Raw genomic sequence first — 18,185 nt, 5'->3', positions numbered from 1 at the left:
ACTGCAGCGCTGCTCAGAGCTGAAAATACTCTCTTTATTATTATTTTTTTTTGTTGTTGTTGCATAGGATCGTGTTCAAACTACCGAAATACACAGGTACTTCAGTTCTAAGCACGGTGTGTGCTGAATATTGATGGTTTGTGTAAAGCTTACTTGGGCAGGCTGGTGTGCGTCAGATTAAGCTGCAGACCAGCGCCTGGAAATGCTTGTGTTCTTCACAGCCCGAGATCCCTGCAGTCTCGGGGCCTGGCATGGATACACGGCTGCACAAGCAGTGTTACCCTTCCCGAAGTTTGTGGGCTTCCTGGGTTTATGTCAGGAATGTCAAAGCTCTGAGAATAAGGAGAAGTGATACGTGGGGTATAAAATAAATGCATCGCTGGAGGTGACGCTGAGAACAGCCAGGAAAGGCAGAAAAACCAGGCACACAACACTGCAGAGTTTCCCATTTTCAGCATTTTCACGCAAAAGAAAGCGATCTCATTATCTGCCACTAGCAGTAATATTTGCTTTTCCCTGTGGTTTTCAGGGTGTTGCTCCAATGCATTTTTGTTTGAGTTAGATTTCTGAACAAACAAAGTGAGAGGTGTTTACACGAGTAGGGCAAGGTGTAGAGATAGACAGGATAATTGTTGCTGCAGTCTGTTCGGAGAGCGTGAATGTTGAAATTTAAATATTTGGCTTCTACAGTCAACATGAAGGTCTGTCTTAATTTCTTCTGCGCTGTTACAAAGTGCTCTGGACATAGGAGAAAATTACTGGCTTTTTTCCCCTGGGTCCGTTAAAACCCTACAGGCTTCCAAAAATTGACCTACCCATCAAGCAGCATAGTGATTTTGATGCTGATTCTCTTTAAAGGCAAACATACTTCTTTTTTGGTGTTAGTGTTTCCTTAAATTCCTCAGGAATTCATGCATGCAAACATGATTTGATGGGCATCCAGGCCATTTGGTGGCCTGTGGGCTGCTGATTCAGATGTCCTGCAGGCTCTTCTTCAGGTGAGAGGTGTGAGCGGTTTTGGGCTAAGCTTCTGCATAGCATTTAAAGTTTATGGCTCTCTTGTTTCGTTCAGGTATTAGTACAAGGAGATCTGAAGTAATGAGAAGTCATCATGGAGGCGCAGTCCCATAGCTCTACCACGACGGAGAAGAAAAAAGTGGAGAATTCCATCGTGAAATGCTCCAGTCGAACAGATGTCAGTGAGAAAGCTGTTGCCTCCAGCACAACTTCCAATGGTGAGTAACAGCAGGGATTTACTAGCAGCCAAACCTACAGTAATTTTATGTTCACTACATTCCTTGTGAATTGAGCATTTGCACCTGGATCAGTGTTTGTTCTAAGGAAAGGCTAAAGAAAATGAACAAGGGGGGGGGCGGGGTGGTGGTGGTGGAAAGTGGTAGGATACAATAAGGCCTGTTTTGGCATCAGGCGTAGTCTTTTTCTTCCAGATGTTCTAATTTGAGATGTAAATGCGCTAAGTTATTTATTATAGGAAGTTCCTGTTTTTGGCGTTTTGGAAATTGTCTTGATTAGCCTGGCAGGGCTTGCTAGTGCTTTGCATTTGGCCATTGAAATCTCTTACACTAGTTAGATAATTAGTTATTACAAAAGAGACAGAAGTAGCTCTGTCAAAATTAATGGCAAAGTTTTTTTTTTTTTTTTCTTCCCTTCTCTTCTTTTACAAATAAACTTGCTTCTCACAAAGGGCTGCCCCCACCTCCCCAAAGTTCTTTAATGGCCAGGGACAAAACATCAAGCTAAGAGTGTATCCTCCCGTGAATTCATTTCCAAGTTGTGAATGTACGGCTTGTGGATTTGCAAAACTGGAGTAGTTTGCTTAATTCTCCCCAGAGATTACCTCACTTGACAATTTTACATATTCTCTGCCTCTCCGGAGAGCGTGTAATCCCAGCCCTGGGATTGTTCAGTGTAAGAAGGCTGAGTGTGTTGGTCCCTACTAATGCAAAACTCTCTTTGCATGAGGAAGGAAAATCGCTTGAAAAGGTGCGGGCAGATTTTAGACCTTTAGTGGATTTTGGATAGCTGCAGATTAATTGTTGGGTTTTGTTTTGCAAATCAATCTAATAATGGTTAAAAACGGAAGATGTCTTTCTGCATATTTTGGAGTCCTGGTGTATTCCTGGCAAAACATTTTCTGTTCATCCTTTCTGCTTCCGTCACGCTCGCTTATCTGGGCTTGTGGGCCGGGTCAGGTTCTCACTTTGGTATCCTAAAGAAAGGTTTTTGCTTTCTCAAAGCAGCATGTATCTCCCACTGAACTAAAGCAGAAAATACATGAATCCTACAGCCATACGAGAGGGGAATCTCTGTGGGTCAGTAAAAATTAGATGGCACACGTCCCAGTATCCTTCTGTGTGACTGGACTGCGGATTCAAGGCAAACTCAGCACCTGCTGACCTACTAGTTGGAGTTGATCCCCACGAGAGCCTAGAAACTCTTGAGCGGCTATGGAAAAAGTTGCATCAGTTTTCTAAGGCATATGAAATGAGATCCTCAGCTGGTGTAAGTCAGCACAGATCTGTTGCTGTCAATAGAATTACAGTGGTTCACATTAGCTGAAGAGCTCCCCATTGTATTTTTTTTTTTTTTCCCCGATAATAGGATTTTCCACATTGGCCCAACTTTTCAAACAGATGCACGCTTAAACACATACACGTATTGTTTGATGTGTCAGGGGTTTGTACTCAATCTCAATATTGGCACATACCTCTGACTGTTTGGGCTAGCTTTAACGTTATCGTTAAACATTTAGATTGAGAGGGCTAAAAATAAAGCCTTCAAGATGTTTTTGCCTAATTCTGACACTGATTTACCCTGTGGTGGAGTCATTTTTTCTCTCTATTTTGCCTATCAGCTTTAAAGGTAATGTTAGTTCTTAACTACCCGCTTCATCTAGGTGGTGTATCACTGCGCGTCAGGGGCATCAAACTCCCAAGAGCGGGAACGATTATAAGTCTAATGAATGACTAGGAATTTCTGTCACTAGAATTGTCTCCTCTTAATGGAGTGAGGTGCTAATGTAGTACACATCCTGGGGCCTGAGGCCTCCTTTTGTTAAGGTAATGACAGTTACCTTTGTTTTTAGTGGGTAAGGGTTGGTCTTGTTAGTCTTTGTATTTAGGGAAGTCACCAGGATCTCCAAGGTTTGGGTTTCTAATCTACCTTCATGTGTAACCAAGCAAACGACTTCCCAGAGGTGACAGGGTTAGCCTTCAAAGGGGTGAAAAATTCCATTCCTTGCTGGATATGAAAAATTTCCTCTGAGTGTAGAGACTCCATGGAGCAGGTACCAAAACAAATACTAATACCAAAACTTCGGGAACTTAAACATGAGTTCTACTGTTGCAATGTTTTATAGTTTTGCTTCTTGCAGATGTCATTGTCATGATAATGAATTTTGGTGACAAGGACCGATTTGCATGAAAGCTGGAGCTCGCATCGCATTTGCATCTTTTGTTCTTTAATGCTGGGATGAGTATTATTACAGGAACATCATCAGTTGATATAAGACACCCCTCCTACAAAAAAAAAGCAGCTTTTGTTGATTCAGTGCCTTTTTTTTTTGCAGAGGGCTCTGGTAATGTTAAATGGTAGTGATTTGCATTTGAATGCTGTGTTAAACAAGGTAAGGTACCCTTAAAAATAAAAAAAAGGACAGAATGATCCGTGCTGGTTTCTTCAGAAGACTCCGCTGTCATTGCAGAGCAACATCTGCCTATCATACCGATGTCACCTCATGAGCACGTCTAGTATCAGTGCTTCTCTCTGCGATTAGCAAAGTTTGCAAGGTAACATGTACTTGAGTGAGGGCTGTCTGAGGTGGGATGTAGAAATCAGTGTTTTCTCAGTGGCTCTGCTGCCTTCTGAAGGAGTCAGTCAACACTTGGATCATAAATAGATCGAAAACTGTTAGTTGCCGGTTTTGTGTGGAGCTTAGGATCATGAAGGAAGAAGCAAAGAAAATGCCATTATTTCAACAATGTACCCAGGAGGAGAATCTGTGTTAACGTGAATATCGAAACTTTAAAATCGTTACGGGGTGCAAACCGTTTATTGAAGAGCCTGCTGTAAACCAAGATGCGAAGGGAAGCGCGTGGGAAAGGTGATGCGGAAGGGCAGCTCGCGTGTCAGCCCCAACTACGTAATGCACCTGGAGAGACCCAGGCTTGTGGGTGCCCCTCGGGAGGTCCCCGCTGCACTGTAGGCTCAAACACTAAGCAAGCGTGGGTTGTCGTTTACCCGTTAGCCGCTTCCGCCCAGTTCCTGTCATTGCTTAATACAAAAAAAAGGGTTTCTGCTGCCGCTCGCCTAACTTCAGACTCCGACGATATTGCTAAAATAGCTTGTACTGCGTTAGATAAGGGCCTGCCAGCGTTTCCATTATAAACCCCTAATTTCAAGGATTTATAACTAAGCCATTGAAATGTGCTCCAGGCCCGAAACATGTGGGGAAGGTCTTAGTGCTGGAGCAAATTAAAACTTCTTTTAAAAAAATACATGATTGGAAAAGTGGGAAAAAAAAAAATAATCGTAATTTGCAATAACTGAAAAAAATCTTTGGTGCACTTTGATCCCTGGTGGGACTTTGTCATTTGGGACCACTCTTGCTTTTGTTTTGAATTCATTTTTGCAAGCTTTTGATCTTTTCTCCTTTGTGTTTCATTTTGTGTATCTCAACCAAACTGCAGGCGGTTTACTAGGATACGTTTCTTTGCAAACTGTTCCTTTAACTCCTTCTTTGTTTGACTGCTATGTTTACTGCCAGGCTAATGTCCAAGGGGGGAAAACTGCTAAAGGACACTGCTGACGGAGATGCTCATCCACAAAAGGCTGCATGGATAAAAAGTTCGTGCTAGGGAAGAAAGTAAGCTTACTTTTGTGTATCGTGTGATTTGATAGCCTCAGACTTTGCTTTGGCAAAGTAATAACTATAGCAAATAATTAGAGTGACAGTGTCACTGGTATTACAGCAGAGTAATGAGCCCAGTGTCCTTCCTGGACCATCCTTGCTATGTACGCTGTCAGGCTTTGTCTTCTCACGTGCCCATCCCATCCCTGCCGCTTCTCTGGAGACAAAGCAGCAAGACCCCGTTCCCTACCATGTCTGCGCGTGTATTTAGGTCATCATCCTGAAAGCTGCTGCTTGCACACGCAGGTTCCTAGCAAGTTGTGTGAGGAATGGCTTTCTGAAGAGAGGTATGGTGTTAAAGGGAGGGTGTCAAGAGGATGGGGCCAGTCTTTTTTCAGTGGTGCGCAGGGACAGGACAAGAGGGAACGGGCACAAACTGGAACATAAGAAGTTCCATCTCAACATGAGGAGGAACTTCTTTCCTGTGAGGGTGGCAGAGCCCTGGAAGAGGCTGCCCAGAGAGGTGGTGGAGTCTCCTTCTCTGGAGACATTCCAAACCCACCTGGACACGTTCCTGTGCAACCTGCTCTGGGTGGACCTGCTTTGGCAGGGGGGTTGGACTAGATGATCTCCAGAGGTCCCTTCCAACCCCATATCATTCTGTGATTCTGTATCCATTGATAAACTCATTAAAATCAGTTCTGTGCTCCCCTTGAGGAGCCTTTGCCTGGTATTACAGGTCTGCCCTGCTAGACCTCTGTTGGATAATATGATACCTCCTGTAATTTCAAGTAATCCCGGGGTTAAAAAGAAATCTTCAGGTGAACGCTGTAAAGGCTGCAGGATTTCGCATGGTGACCTGCCTTGCTGCAGTGTGAGCCTTCAGCTCCAGTCCAGCAAGTTCTCCAGCCTTGCTTTAGGCGGAGGAATAGCTCCCTTGGCCCCTGTGAGGGTATTTGCATGCTTACAATTAGGCAGTGGCTTTAATGCTTTGCCAGGCTGGCCGCTTCGACTCTGCGCTCTGCTTTGTAGGTGAATCAGAATTATTGTTAGAGTACTTCCTCTAGTTGACCAAAAAAACCCCCCCGCTAACTAGCACAGCCCTCAGCTAGATGCAATTTATTTTTTATTTTTTTTTCACTTAATCTGTAGTATGGATATAATTAATTCTTCGCTTTATTTTCTAAAAAGTACAGGGAATTTCAGTGTAGGATGAATTAATACTTTTACAAGGCAAACTTGCACTTTGCAGCGTTGCTTGGAGAACTTTATGACATTATAATACTGTGCTCAACTCTGATTTATTTACTGTTTGGCTTGTAAGTTTTGTCGGTGACTAAAATGCTTTCTTCTTTTGCACATTTTGGCTCTAAACTGATGTTTTTAACGTTGCATTAAAACAATGCAGTTATTGTACAGGGAGTCCTTCAGTGTCTGACAGGCAAGCACTTATTTTCAGTTTGATGTGTTTTGTCTAGTTTTTGACCCATGAGCTCGTTCCAGTGTAATCTGATATTTCTTATTAACCTATTACTCTGCCTTAAAAAAAAAGCTAATTATAAACGTATGTAGGTTGTGGACTTGACTACCTTTATCAGAATCAGATAGTTATTGAGAACATACTTTAAAGTGATAGAAAGCAGAAATTATTATCTTAATGATGATGTAACTTAAAACCAAGCTTGATAGATGAATAAATGAGAGGAAGTTCATTCGTCCACTTTGATTATTTCAGAAGAAGAGCCAGCTTCATCTACGTCTCTTTTTTTTTCTTTCTTTTTCTTCCTAGTAGTTCTTTGAGGACTGAATGAGGGACGTATTCAGCTGTCTGCAACCCCATAAGAATCACATCTCCTGTTTAAACTTTGAGTTGGTTACTTGTCCTGCTGCTTGCTTTCGAGCTCACCATGAAATAGGTGTTAATCATGATACTTGGTTCTTGGCCCCCTCGTTGGACTGATGTGTTCAGGGTCCCCTTGAGAGGTCAGGGTTCAAAAGAGGTTGTTAGGTATCACGAAACGTTGCTCGTACTTATTTTAGGGGCCTGCAAATTGAGTCCCAAATGGATTATATGAGACCCGATTCTGCAAAGTGATAAGGAGATGCCTTCCTCCTCTCCTGAAATCAGAGGGGATGGAAGGGCCCTCTTCACCTCGCATTTTCAGGTCAAGGAGAAAACAACATCCTGTACTATTAGATATTGGAAGTGACGATCTTCAATGTATAGGTTTTTTGGAGGGTTTCGTTTCTCAGCCAGACAAATATCGCAAGTAATTCCTATGTGTAATGGTGGCATACAGAGGCATGAAAAGTAAGGGTGGAATGGTCACATGTTGGGGTGTGGAAAAGTAAGGGCAAGGACCCGAACTTGTCAGATTTTGTATACCCTTCTGTTCTAATAATTGTGGCCAGGTCCTAGGAGAATAAACTGAAGGAAGGTACCTCTCCTTGGGCAGGGTGAGCTCTCCTGGTGCTTGGAAGTATTGGAAGTTGTAATTAAGTGGGGACTGCATGTCTTGGTATATTGTAATCCGATGTGAGTAGCTGATTAAATACACGTTCATTCGGAGTAATGCACCCGTGGTCCTTTATGCTTACTAATAAAATTTCAGTCGTCAAGTTAGAGTTTATTGAAGACTGTAATAACTCATTCTGCCTGATACTATTTTCTAGTGTTGTTCCTCGGTGAGCCAGCCCTACCCTTACCCTGCTCTAAAGCCAATGATCTGCAAGTGCAATACGGTATTGCTTCATTAATTCTGCTGAGATTTCCCTCCTTTTTTTCCCCCCTTCTCTCCCCTCCCTGCAGTGGTTAATAGCATAAGGGATATTAAATGTCAATCCTGCTGTATCCCTTTGCAAGTTCCAGAAAGAGATGATTGAGTGGCTTATCCCTGCAATCACTGTAATCAGTAAGTAATGACTTAACATCCTGCTGGATAACACGAGGTGGAATCGGGAGAAAACATTAGTTAGCAGCAGAAGCTTGCCACCTGGACAAGGTGGAGGTTAAATTTAGGGAATTATACACCGGGGATTTTTTTTTTTCCTGGAAAACAAAAAACCCCACCCAAAACGCCCAAGCAGTCATATTACAATTATACTTGGGTTTTGAAATAGAGTAAGAAGGGATAATAATAAAAAGGTTTAAAATGGGTCTCTGCAACATGGCATCGGTACCGTGCTCTGTAGCTTGTACTTTGTTTTGCAGGAGTCTTGTATCAATCAGACCTCCAAAAATTCAGGCATTACAGCCCACGGTACTGGGGAGGCGGGGGAGACCAACCAAGAGGTTTGATTTTTAGTAGGAAAAAGGCTGCTGGCAGCTGAAGCTTCAGTGATACCGTGAAAAAGGCTCTGGGGAAGATACCCCAAAAGAGAAAAATGCCTGCTAACGACCTTGCACCGCTGGTGCCAGCCCTGTGCCACCAAAGCGGGGAGGCTGCCCGGCAGTGTGGCAAGGCTGTGCGGCAGCACCGCTGCTCTGGGTGATGGAGAGCCTTCCTCCCAGCTGCTGGGAAGGGGTGTCCGCGAGCCCACGGGTGCCAGGCGGCTGGGGAGGATTGGAAGGGTGCTAAAAAAAAGGGCGGCAGAAAAGTCTCTGAGAGTTTTCCTGGCTCCTGAGAAGAGACCAGACTTGGGAATCTGCAAGTGAAGGAGCTACGTGGAGTAGATCTTCTTCATAAAGTAAATAAAGAGAATTTTTAAAAATCCTTCTAATTGACTTAAAACCAGGCAACCCCTCTGGCAGGCACAGCATTTGGCTTTACGATTTGAGCTGTGTAAATTAAGGCAGTTGAAGTAATTAAATTACTTAACAGGTTTTCATATGGCATTCATCTTTTCTTTTCTAGATGTTTTCTGTTTCATATCTGTCTCCAGTTAAAAGGAAATAATCAGCGTCAGTGTTGCATTTGATTATATCCCTGCTCTGTATGTTTCTATTTACTCCCCCTCTGCCTTTTTTTTTTTTTTTTTTTCTTTTTCTGGAAGATAGGAAGCCTCAGCTTCTGCTTACATAGAGATTGTTACTAAATACATATGCCAATAAGTGAGTGAAGTGTGCTTAGGGTATGGTATGTGATTATGTAAAGAAGGTACTGTATTAAAACTACATTCTCTGTATACTTTCCAAGCCATATCTCGTTATTTTGGGGGTGAGGGCGGGAGGAGAGGGAGATGCATTCTTTCGCCGTCCCAACTAAGAGGGAATGAGATGGATTTATTGCCGTGTTATTATCTTATTTCCCATTAAAAGTCTTTGCCTTTGATGTGTACTGCAAGTGGTCACAATTTAATTTGCAGATTCTATTTTTGCTGGCAATTCAGAAAAATGTTGATTCACTTGTAAGTGTGACCTTCAAGTAACTTCAGTGTATTTTTCAAGTGCGCAGGGGCTCTTTGGGAAAGAGAAGTACATAGGAAATACTGGATTTTGTTCAGATGATTTTAATATTTGGCTTGTAAGGCTTTATGGGTCAGATTATCAAAAAGCAGTTCCGCATCGTGTGCCTGCGATCAGCTGGAATCTTGCTACACACGAGCTGTGTGTCCACATTCTTTGCACATGCCAACCGCTTAAAATGCGCTGGTTTCCATCCGTTTAGTACGACTTTTCATGCGTGTTCCACATGCAGCCAAGTGGAAATGTGAAAACTTAAGTCCCACGCATACAATAGCTTGAAAATGCACCCAGATATCCCAAACTAAGTGGATTTTTTTTTTTTTTTTTTTGTTCTGCTAAATGTCACAGATTTGTAGGGATGGAGTTTTTCCTGAGATGGGATGATAAATCGCTGAAAGTTAAGTTAGTATTGCAAACTGTGTGCTCTCTTTCTTGCTCTCTCTCTGTCCCTGTCGTGTGCTTGCTTTTCTCTTCTTTTGCAGCAAAGGGGTTCATACATAACAACAGAGGATTTTGTTAGAAAAGTTCCTTCTGGGCCTGACCGGTAGTGTTTTCCCCTCCTCCTGGTCTCTCTCTTTTCTCTCCTTCTTTTTCTCCTTTCTCTTCTCCCTCTTTTCCTTTTTTTTTTTTTTTTTCCCTTCCTCTTTCTTTCTTTTAGTTTTCAGAAAGTTGAGTTCCATCCCAATTATTAAATCTTCGGAGACCATTCCCACATGGTTCTGTAAATGGTAGCTTCATCCTGAGTTCTTTCATCTCTTTTCCTGCTCTCCTGGCTTGACAGTTGAAAAGGTCTGACTGTGCCACACAATGGTTTGATTGGTTTCTCTAGGGGAGGCTTTACCCTGCCTCATCATTCGCCAGGCAGGTGGACCAGAAAGTCTCTTGATTCTTTTGTTGCCTCTCAAAGTCCGAGGTCTTTGACTGAATAAATCCTCCGTCATGGGATAATTTGCTAAAAGGAGACTGAAAGATGTGAGAGAAAAGCCTCACTACTTGGGTGCTGAATTAATGAAATAACTGGGCCTTGGAGTTTGCAATTGAAAAATCACCAGGAATGCAATGGGTGGAGACAGGCTTCAGAATGCAAACCCGTTGCTTCCCCGTAATAAACTATGAGAGCTTTAAATGATATTACTAAATACGCCGGCTTGCCTGGCCGCCTCCGGTTATTTGCATTTGCAGCCCCGTTCGGCGGGGGGAAGCCCGGGCAGAATAAAAGCCGTTTTGGTGCAGCGCCTAGTTAGTCATTAGATTATTACGAGGGGCCGGAAAGAATTCCATATGACAGAACTAGGGTTGAGTTAACACAGGACGAAAAGTAATTTACAGATAGGCTGTCCTCAGCCATCTTCGTAGCCCCTGATAAGGTTTCATTTCAGAATGGATAGGCGACATTTCCACTTACGGGCCCATTCTGCGACACCTGTGATAACAGCTTCTGGATCCTAATTGAAATTGGTTTCAAAATGGATTTTCACTTTTCTCTGTCTGTGGAAAATATTGAATGGACTCAGAGCTGCCGCAGAGAATCCCAGACCTTGGAAAATGGAGCAAGAAGCCAGGATCATCTTTCATAACTGTGTCGATGATATGACAGTTTTGTTATCTGTCTTATTAATGAAATCATTGATCACCTGATGAGGGAGATAATAAACTACATTTTTGCCGCTGTTCAGGAGGCTCAATTAGATTTTTTAAAAAATACAGATGGGGGAAAACCAAGCCAAAAGAATGAAGCGCGCGTTTTCAGGTCTATTTTCAACTTTGTTTTTTTCTTGAAGACTTTTAGACAGAAGAAGTCTCTGAGATTGTAAAATGCTGACTGCGTCTTGAGCTTATTGAAAGGAAAAAGGAAAAAAAGAAAAAAAAAAAAAAAGCAAACCTGATGCTCACATTAAGACTTAGTTATTGTTTTTTGTTTTTAACCAAACCGCCCTGAGTAAATAACACTTAAGTCCTAGTAAGTGCCATGGAAACTCAGATGAAGTGAGAAACAATGGAGCTCAATTTTAGCTGAAGTGGGATTAGTGATCCCAACTCTCTGAATGCCCTGACGTGGACAAAGGCCGATGCTAAGTGTAGCGAGCGCTTGCCGTGATGCTGGTTCTCCTGAAAATCATTTCTCCTTTAAAAACGAGTGTCAGCCTTCAGCTGTTAAAGCTGCTCGGGCATTTTGGAAAAAGAAGATTTTTAAACGCCAGCAAACGTAATAAACCTCCCTCTCGGGATAAAATGCGTGGAAAATAAAACCTGAAAGGATTTTGTGGTGCGTTGTTTCCCTGGCTGTTTTCTCATTGTTGGGGAAAGGGATAAATCTGTTGTTTGTGCTCGGTTGCTCTGGAATGCGCGCTGTATTCCTTGAGGAAGGTGGGAAGGGATAGCTTTTCTGAAGAGGGATGCCGGTGACTTCTCATATTTCGCTGTGAATTGTATCCTAGGTGTTTTTTCGGTCCCTCCGCTGGTGTGGGTCAATCTATCCCCCTTTTTAAGCTTGAAAGGGGAGCTCTGATCAAAGGCTTGAATGATGTCACTGATCTCTGGTGATTGATTAGGAACAGAAGTTCTGGAGCATTTTGCGTGTCCGGCTTTTTCCTTATCACTTCAAATCCATTAGTGCCTGCCCATTAGGGTAGCTTTCAGTCAGGGGAAAAATAATCCACGCACATATATATGTGTATATATGTGCCCCCCCCACCCCGTGTGTATTTTATATGGAGAGAACAGGAATAGGAGTGTGTACAGGCTTCATGGTCTCAGTTATAAAGGTATTTTGCTTGAACGTAAAAGGAAACAATTTTTGTTGGTGTGTGTTGATACAGGGGATATTTATTAATTGCTCAACTCTTGAGTGTAATTCTCCTCTGTTCCGCAGCTACTCTCAGAGACTGAAATCCACCTAGGTTTTTGGCTGCTTCACCTTCTATTGCTGTAGTTCACCCAGAGAGAAGCCATGCCCCTGCTTGTTATTTCTTTGCTCTGCCCGTGATGCGCGTTAAGATCCACTCCGTGTGTCAGTGGCTTAGAGATATTTCGTAATTAGAGATTGAAAAATAAATATTTTAAATGTATGCCTCTTGGAAGTTCGGAGTTAGCCGGAACGTATGTTAAGCTGTTGAGAGAAAAGATCTTTGGTTTGTAAGGGAGGAGCAGTCCTCAGTGGTGTGGGAGGTCGGTCCATGGGGTTTACTCGTGTCCATAGGGGTGGCGTGTGGGAGCGAGCGGTACAGGACCTCAATCCGACTTTACCGTGGTATAGATGAGGGAGATGGGTGGTGTGAAGCTGGAGTCCACCCCTAAATATCCCACTTCTAGCCCCATATGGTGATTTAAATGAGGAACTTAAAAACTCTGCACAGGCTTTAAAAAATCTTGAGTTAATTAATTATTCTGGTAAATGGAAGCTTTCAGTATGTAGGATAATTCAAAAATGTTAATGTTATTTTCATGTATCTCTTTTCCCCTTTCTCTTCGGTAGGTTGGCTCGTTTCTCTCTCTCTCTCTCTCTCAAATCTCCTTCGCTCTCTCTTCTACTGTTGTGCATTTCACACCAGGAGATGACAAGTCTTGTGATTGCAGCAGAGGCAATTGAAAGAAAATAAAAAGAGAGTTCTTTTTCTCTGGTGCTGGCCCATGAACATACCGTAAAAATTGGATTAGACACACCTAGAGTTGGGATTGATTGCATCTTGAATGGGAAATTAGAACATCTGAAAAATTCCTTTTTGGATGGAACAGAAGCACAAGAAGGAAAAGTTGGATGGAAACCAGAGAAGAACTGTAAATCACTATTAAAGTTACTTCCTATGGTTTACCATTGGCTGTCAAAGAAAATTGCCTCGGGCTTGTTTATAGCTAATTCCCTCTATAGAAAACTTCAATTTGTGGACTGGCCTCTGAACGGGATTGATAACTCTGTTTATAGACCGGGATGGGTATCTAAAGATAACAGATAATGCAAATGAGCCTTTTTTTTTTTTGATAAGCCAGGGAAGCAATTATGGATACAACTTGGTTGATGGATTTCAGAGTGCCTTTTCACAGATTATAGCTTTTTTTTTTTTTCTTTTTTGCATTATAGTTTTCTTAGCGGTGTTAGAAAAACAAAATCAAAGTCAGTTGAATAGAACTAAAAAGATGGAGCGGCCGATATATCCGGCTTTCCTACCACTTGTAAACATAGGGAATCAGATTAAAAAAATAAACAGGCAGTCCTCAGCCTTCTCTGGGAGAAATATGATTTGATAAAAGTATGTGTTTAATATTCAATTTACAGTTTCATCCGAAGTGTGCAAACCTAGATGTCCCGTGGGAGTTTACAGCCCGCTCCAACTTTACCTCAGATAAAATGCTCCTCGTAAGCTGTCTTCCTGCTTTTTATTTTCGAATTTGTATTTCTGCTGGAGAGGAGGAGGGCGGAGGCTGGACCTTGTGTGTTTTTCGAGCCTCCCGGGGCTGCTCAGCACCTGCGATGATGAAGCCTTTAACCCTGGGCTGATTTCAGCGCTGACCGCAAGGCGTAGCTCCGGAGGTGGCTGCAGCTCCCGGCACTCTTCCCTCCCAACTCCACGGACTTTTCCCATTGGAAAAGTGTCTCTGGAGGTGGCTGCAGCGCCCGGCACTCTTCCGTCTCAACTCCACAGACTTTTCCCATTGGAAAAGTGGCTCTGGAGGTGGCTGCAGCGCCCGGCACGCTTCCTTCTCAACTCCATGGACTTTTCCCATTGGAAAAGTGTCTCAGGAGGTGGCTGCAGCACCCGGCATTCTTCCCTCTCAACTCCACGGACTTTTCCCATTGGAAAAGTGTCTCAGGAGGTGGCTGCAGCGCCCGGCACGCTTCCCTCTCAACTCCACGGACTTTTCCCATTGGAAGTGCCCAGGAAGCCACATGGCTTCTCGCAGCCAGGAAGAGAGCTCGTCGGGGCTGGTGTCTGTGGGATGGGAAGAGGGGAGGCTTGGCTTCCCCACCTCAGCTGTGGTCCAGCCTGCTGCTTCTGCGGGTTACGGGCAGTGGCCCCATGCGATGAGCGTGCGCTTTCCTTACCCCTTGGCCTTTGTGGGGCTGCCCCGAGGAGACAGAGCTGCCCGCTCCCTGGGGGAGAAGGGACATCCATCCCTTCTTGGGGTTAGGGCTCAAAACTGGGAGCACCACTTGGAGGATCCACAGTGAGTCAGGGAGGAGATAAAAATAACCCTGTAAAAGGTGTGTGGTATGCGTTTGTAGTCATAATTTCATAACTGCTCTTTAGTCATAAGACTGAGCTTTATTTCATTTAAGGCCCCAGTCCACAACTCGCTGAAATACTGAAAGGATGTTTAGCAACTTTAAAGAGTCCAGGCTTTAAGTATTTAATCTTACGTGTCGCTTTCCAGTCTCCTTACTTCAATCTGTTGTCTTTTTGGACATCCTCCTTCAGTGGGACATCTGGGCTCCCAGCATCTTTGATCACTGAATTATAACCTTCATCTCTGAAACTTGAGATCGCTTCTCAGGACCTAATCCTGGAAATGTACTTTCTTTTGCCAATGTCTTATTTGAAGGCTCTTCTGTATGATCAGAAAAAAAAGAAAAAAAGAATTATGACTTAGTTTCCACGCAGTTGTAATAATTAGAGTGACTCCTTGTAGTTTGAACTATTCCAGGTTTCAGGGGTTTGGTAAGATGTAAACTTTGCTTCTGTCATGATGCCAGTTGGCACAGCTGCCATTGACTTCCGAGGGAGCAGCATGGGAATCCTTTTATTTTAATTGATATTTGAATGTTCAGTCACAAACTGCTATAAAACTCTTCTGTTTTTCACAGGAGTTTTCAGTGCTTTGGTAACAGATCACGCCTCTCACTGGAAAGCAGAAATGAAACCAGCACAATTTTGCTCTGAGAAATGCCAGACTTCTAATCTGTTACCTGAACATGATTTTAAACCTCTCCTTTTCCAACTGTGTGTGTGATTAGTTATTTCTTTAGAGATTTTTGGCTGAAGAGTTAGGAGTGAATGGACATTGGCATCTTTCAAACATCAGCACGGGTACAGGATCGCAGTGGCTCTGCCAAAAAAGCATGGATCTGTAATCCCTCGAGGGTTTTCTCCCAACTTGATTCCCAGCATTCATCCCAGTCTAAGTCAGTGCCGTGTTTTCTAAGTATTGGTCAAGGACAAATATTTATGGTAGGTTTTATTTAATATTTTCAATTTGATGTGGATCAGCATCTTCTTCTGACAGTCTGCCTGAGCTTAAAATATCTGTTCCAAGGCACCATTTTGTTTGCTGACATGGTAGAGGTTAATGTCGCATATGGAAGAGCGGAGACAATTCAGAAGCTCTGTTCTCAGCTTTGAACACTTTCCTTTGGTTGTTCAGAGGATAGGGGGAGGTAGGCTGGTTTTGCTATTGAAATTTCCAAAGACCTTTTTCTTCAGCTATCTAACTTAAATCAGAATTAAAGCCTTGCATATATTTCCTTTGGCACCATGAAATCATTTATTTTTTTTTCTCTGGGAAATAACCTCAGTATGAAGGATACCAAAACATCTCAAGTAATAAAAATATTTCAAGGGACAGTGATTTATTGCTACATTTATCTTCAAGGCTCAAAACAGATGCTAAAAATAAGCCTATTCTTAAAAAAGTAATAATTATATCTATAAATTAGTAAGAACCTTGAGCAAAGATATCAAAAATTCTACCAGGTATGTACCAGAGAGGGAGAGAGAAAGAAAGAGTGAAAGAAAGGAAGAAAGGCAGGACCTAAAGGAAAAGGATGAAAGGAAGGAAGGAAGGAAGAATCATAGAATCATCCAGGTTGGAAGAGACCCTTGGGATCATTGAGTCCAACCATCTACCCTACACTACAAAGTTTTCCCCTATATCATATCCCCCAACACCACATCTAAACGGCTCTTAAACACATCCAGGGATGGTGACTCAACCACCTCCCTGGGCAGCCTGTTCCAATGCCCGACCACTCTTTCTGTGAAGAATTCTTTCCTAATGTTCAGTCTAAACCTACCCTGTTGGAGCTTGAAGCCATTCCCTCTTGTTCTGTCATTAATTACCTGTGCGAAGGGACCAGCACCAACGTAGTTGTAGAGAGTGATGAGGTCTCCCCTCAGCCTCCTCTTCCTCAGACTAAACAGTCCCAGCGACTTCCCAGCGAAGGAAGAAAAGAAGAAAGGAAGAGAGGAAGAAAGGAAGGGAGGAAGGGAGGAAGAAAGGAAGGGAGGAAGGAAGAAAGGAAGGAAGGGAGGGAGGAAGGAAGGAAGAAAGGAAGGGAGGAAGGGAGGAAGGAAGGAAGGGAGGGAGGAAGGAAGGAAGAAAGGAAGGGAGGAAGGAAGGAAGAAAGGAAGGGAGGAAGGGAGGAAGAAAGGAAGGGAGGAAGGAAGAAAGGAAGGAAGAAAGGAAGGAAGGGAGGGAGGAAGGAAGAAAGGAAGGGAGGAAGGAAGGGAGGGAGGAAGGAAGGAAGGGAGGAAGGAAGAAAGGAAGGGAGGGAGGAAGGAAGGGAGGAAGGAAGGAAGGGAGGAAAGAAGGAAGACTTTGCATGAATTTTTGTAATAGGTGAATCTCAGAAAAACGATGTGTTTCAGAGTCTTTAATTATGGGGGAAAGCATTACCTTGAGACATAAACGTTAGTCATGAAGGGAGAGCAACAGGAGTTTTTTGTTTGAGTGTCTGGACATAACTTGGGCTGCTGCTTTTGTGTTTGCCTTTGGCCAGGCGTACTGTGTTGCACTTACATCGCTCTGAGATGTAGAGGCTTTTTGGGAAGTGAAGGCAGAACCTCAGCCCTATGTAAGAACGGAGCAGGAGGTGGGCACAGTGTTGAGTGCTGGCTTTTTTGCAGTCCCAGATAATCCAGATTTACTGGCCAGGCCTCGGTGTAAGTGGGGTTGTGCTGAGTATGAGCTCGGCAGGGATGTGACAGGCATCCCTCGTATCTGCAGGTCTCAGGCGTGGTCTGGCTGTACGCAGTATTGCCTTCTACAGATGGTTCAGGACTGCTGGGGAAACCAAATCCATGGTGGTCTCATTGTAAGAGTTCCCCGTCCTGCAGCATTAAACTTATTTTAACATGGCTCGTACCTAAACAATGAGAAATTTAGAGGAATCTGAGGAAAATCCTTTACTTTGTTTGGCTTATGTATTTTTTTAGCATTAGAGAGAGCAGTGAAATGGCTTTTCCTTGGTTCTGCTGGAGGAGTTGCAGGAGACAGCAGTGTGTCTGTCTCAGGCTATCAAGCTGTAATCGAAAGGGAGAGAGAGTTCAGGACTTAGCAACAGTTAATTCTTCTTCAAAACCTAAAGAGTCCTTGAAGTTAGGTGGATGTTAACTAAAGTTAACGCAAGCCATGAAGAGGTACGAAATGATCTCACTCACAGTCTGTTTCCCAGCTTTCTGTCCCTTCAGGTTGTAGATTGTTCTTTTGCTCGATGTGGAGGCCAGGCAGAATCAGTTCCCAACCTGAAAAGTGAGGCATAAAAAATAAAACTGTGCAGATGTCGCGAACAACATGGTAACGTTGCTGCTTCACCTGTTCCCTTCTCCCAGATAGGTCCATGCGGTCTAAACTTTCTCTTAAGAGCCCAGCAAAGAGTAGGAAGTTGGCTCATGTGTCTACTACCATGTGATCCCAGTGGTCCCAGTTTATTTCAAGGAGTGGAATTGAAAGGGAGGGATGGAAGGAGCTGAAAAGGGAAAAGGAGATTCTACTTAGAGCTTATAGTGCTTTTGTTCAACTTTTTTTCTTTTTCTTTTTTTTAAGTTGTTGTCTGGTACAACTTTTTTTTTTTTTAATCATTCAGAAGGCTTCTATTCATAAATACGTATTTCTTCTTGTTTCAGTGCTGGAAATGCCTGCAAATGACTTAAAACTAAAAGGGATCATGTAGGCAGGGGAAAGGAGGAGGATGTTTTT

General features: G+C 43.2%; 1 protein-coding gene across 1 annotated transcript in view; it reads left to right on the top strand.

Annotated features, from left to right (window-relative positions):
* GLI3 (GLI family zinc finger 3) overlaps positions 1-18,185 on the top strand; it is a 218,779-nt gene that overhangs the window by 14,164 nt on the left and 186,430 nt on the right. Inside the window, exon 2 of the mRNA XM_074146109.1 lies at positions 1,073-1,235. Coding sequence (XP_074002210.1) covers positions 1,112-1,235 — 124 coding nt within the window. The 5' untranslated portion in view covers positions 1,073-1,111. The remainder of the gene's footprint in view (positions 1-1,072; positions 1,236-18,185) is intronic.

This window comes from Numenius arquata, chromosome 4, assembly GCF_964106895.1.
Source record: "Numenius arquata chromosome 4, bNumArq3.hap1.1, whole genome shotgun sequence".
NCBI classification, from domain to species: Eukaryota; Metazoa; Chordata; class Aves; order Charadriiformes; family Scolopacidae; genus Numenius; species Numenius arquata.
This window is presented reverse-complemented; position numbering and strand designations above follow the sequence as displayed.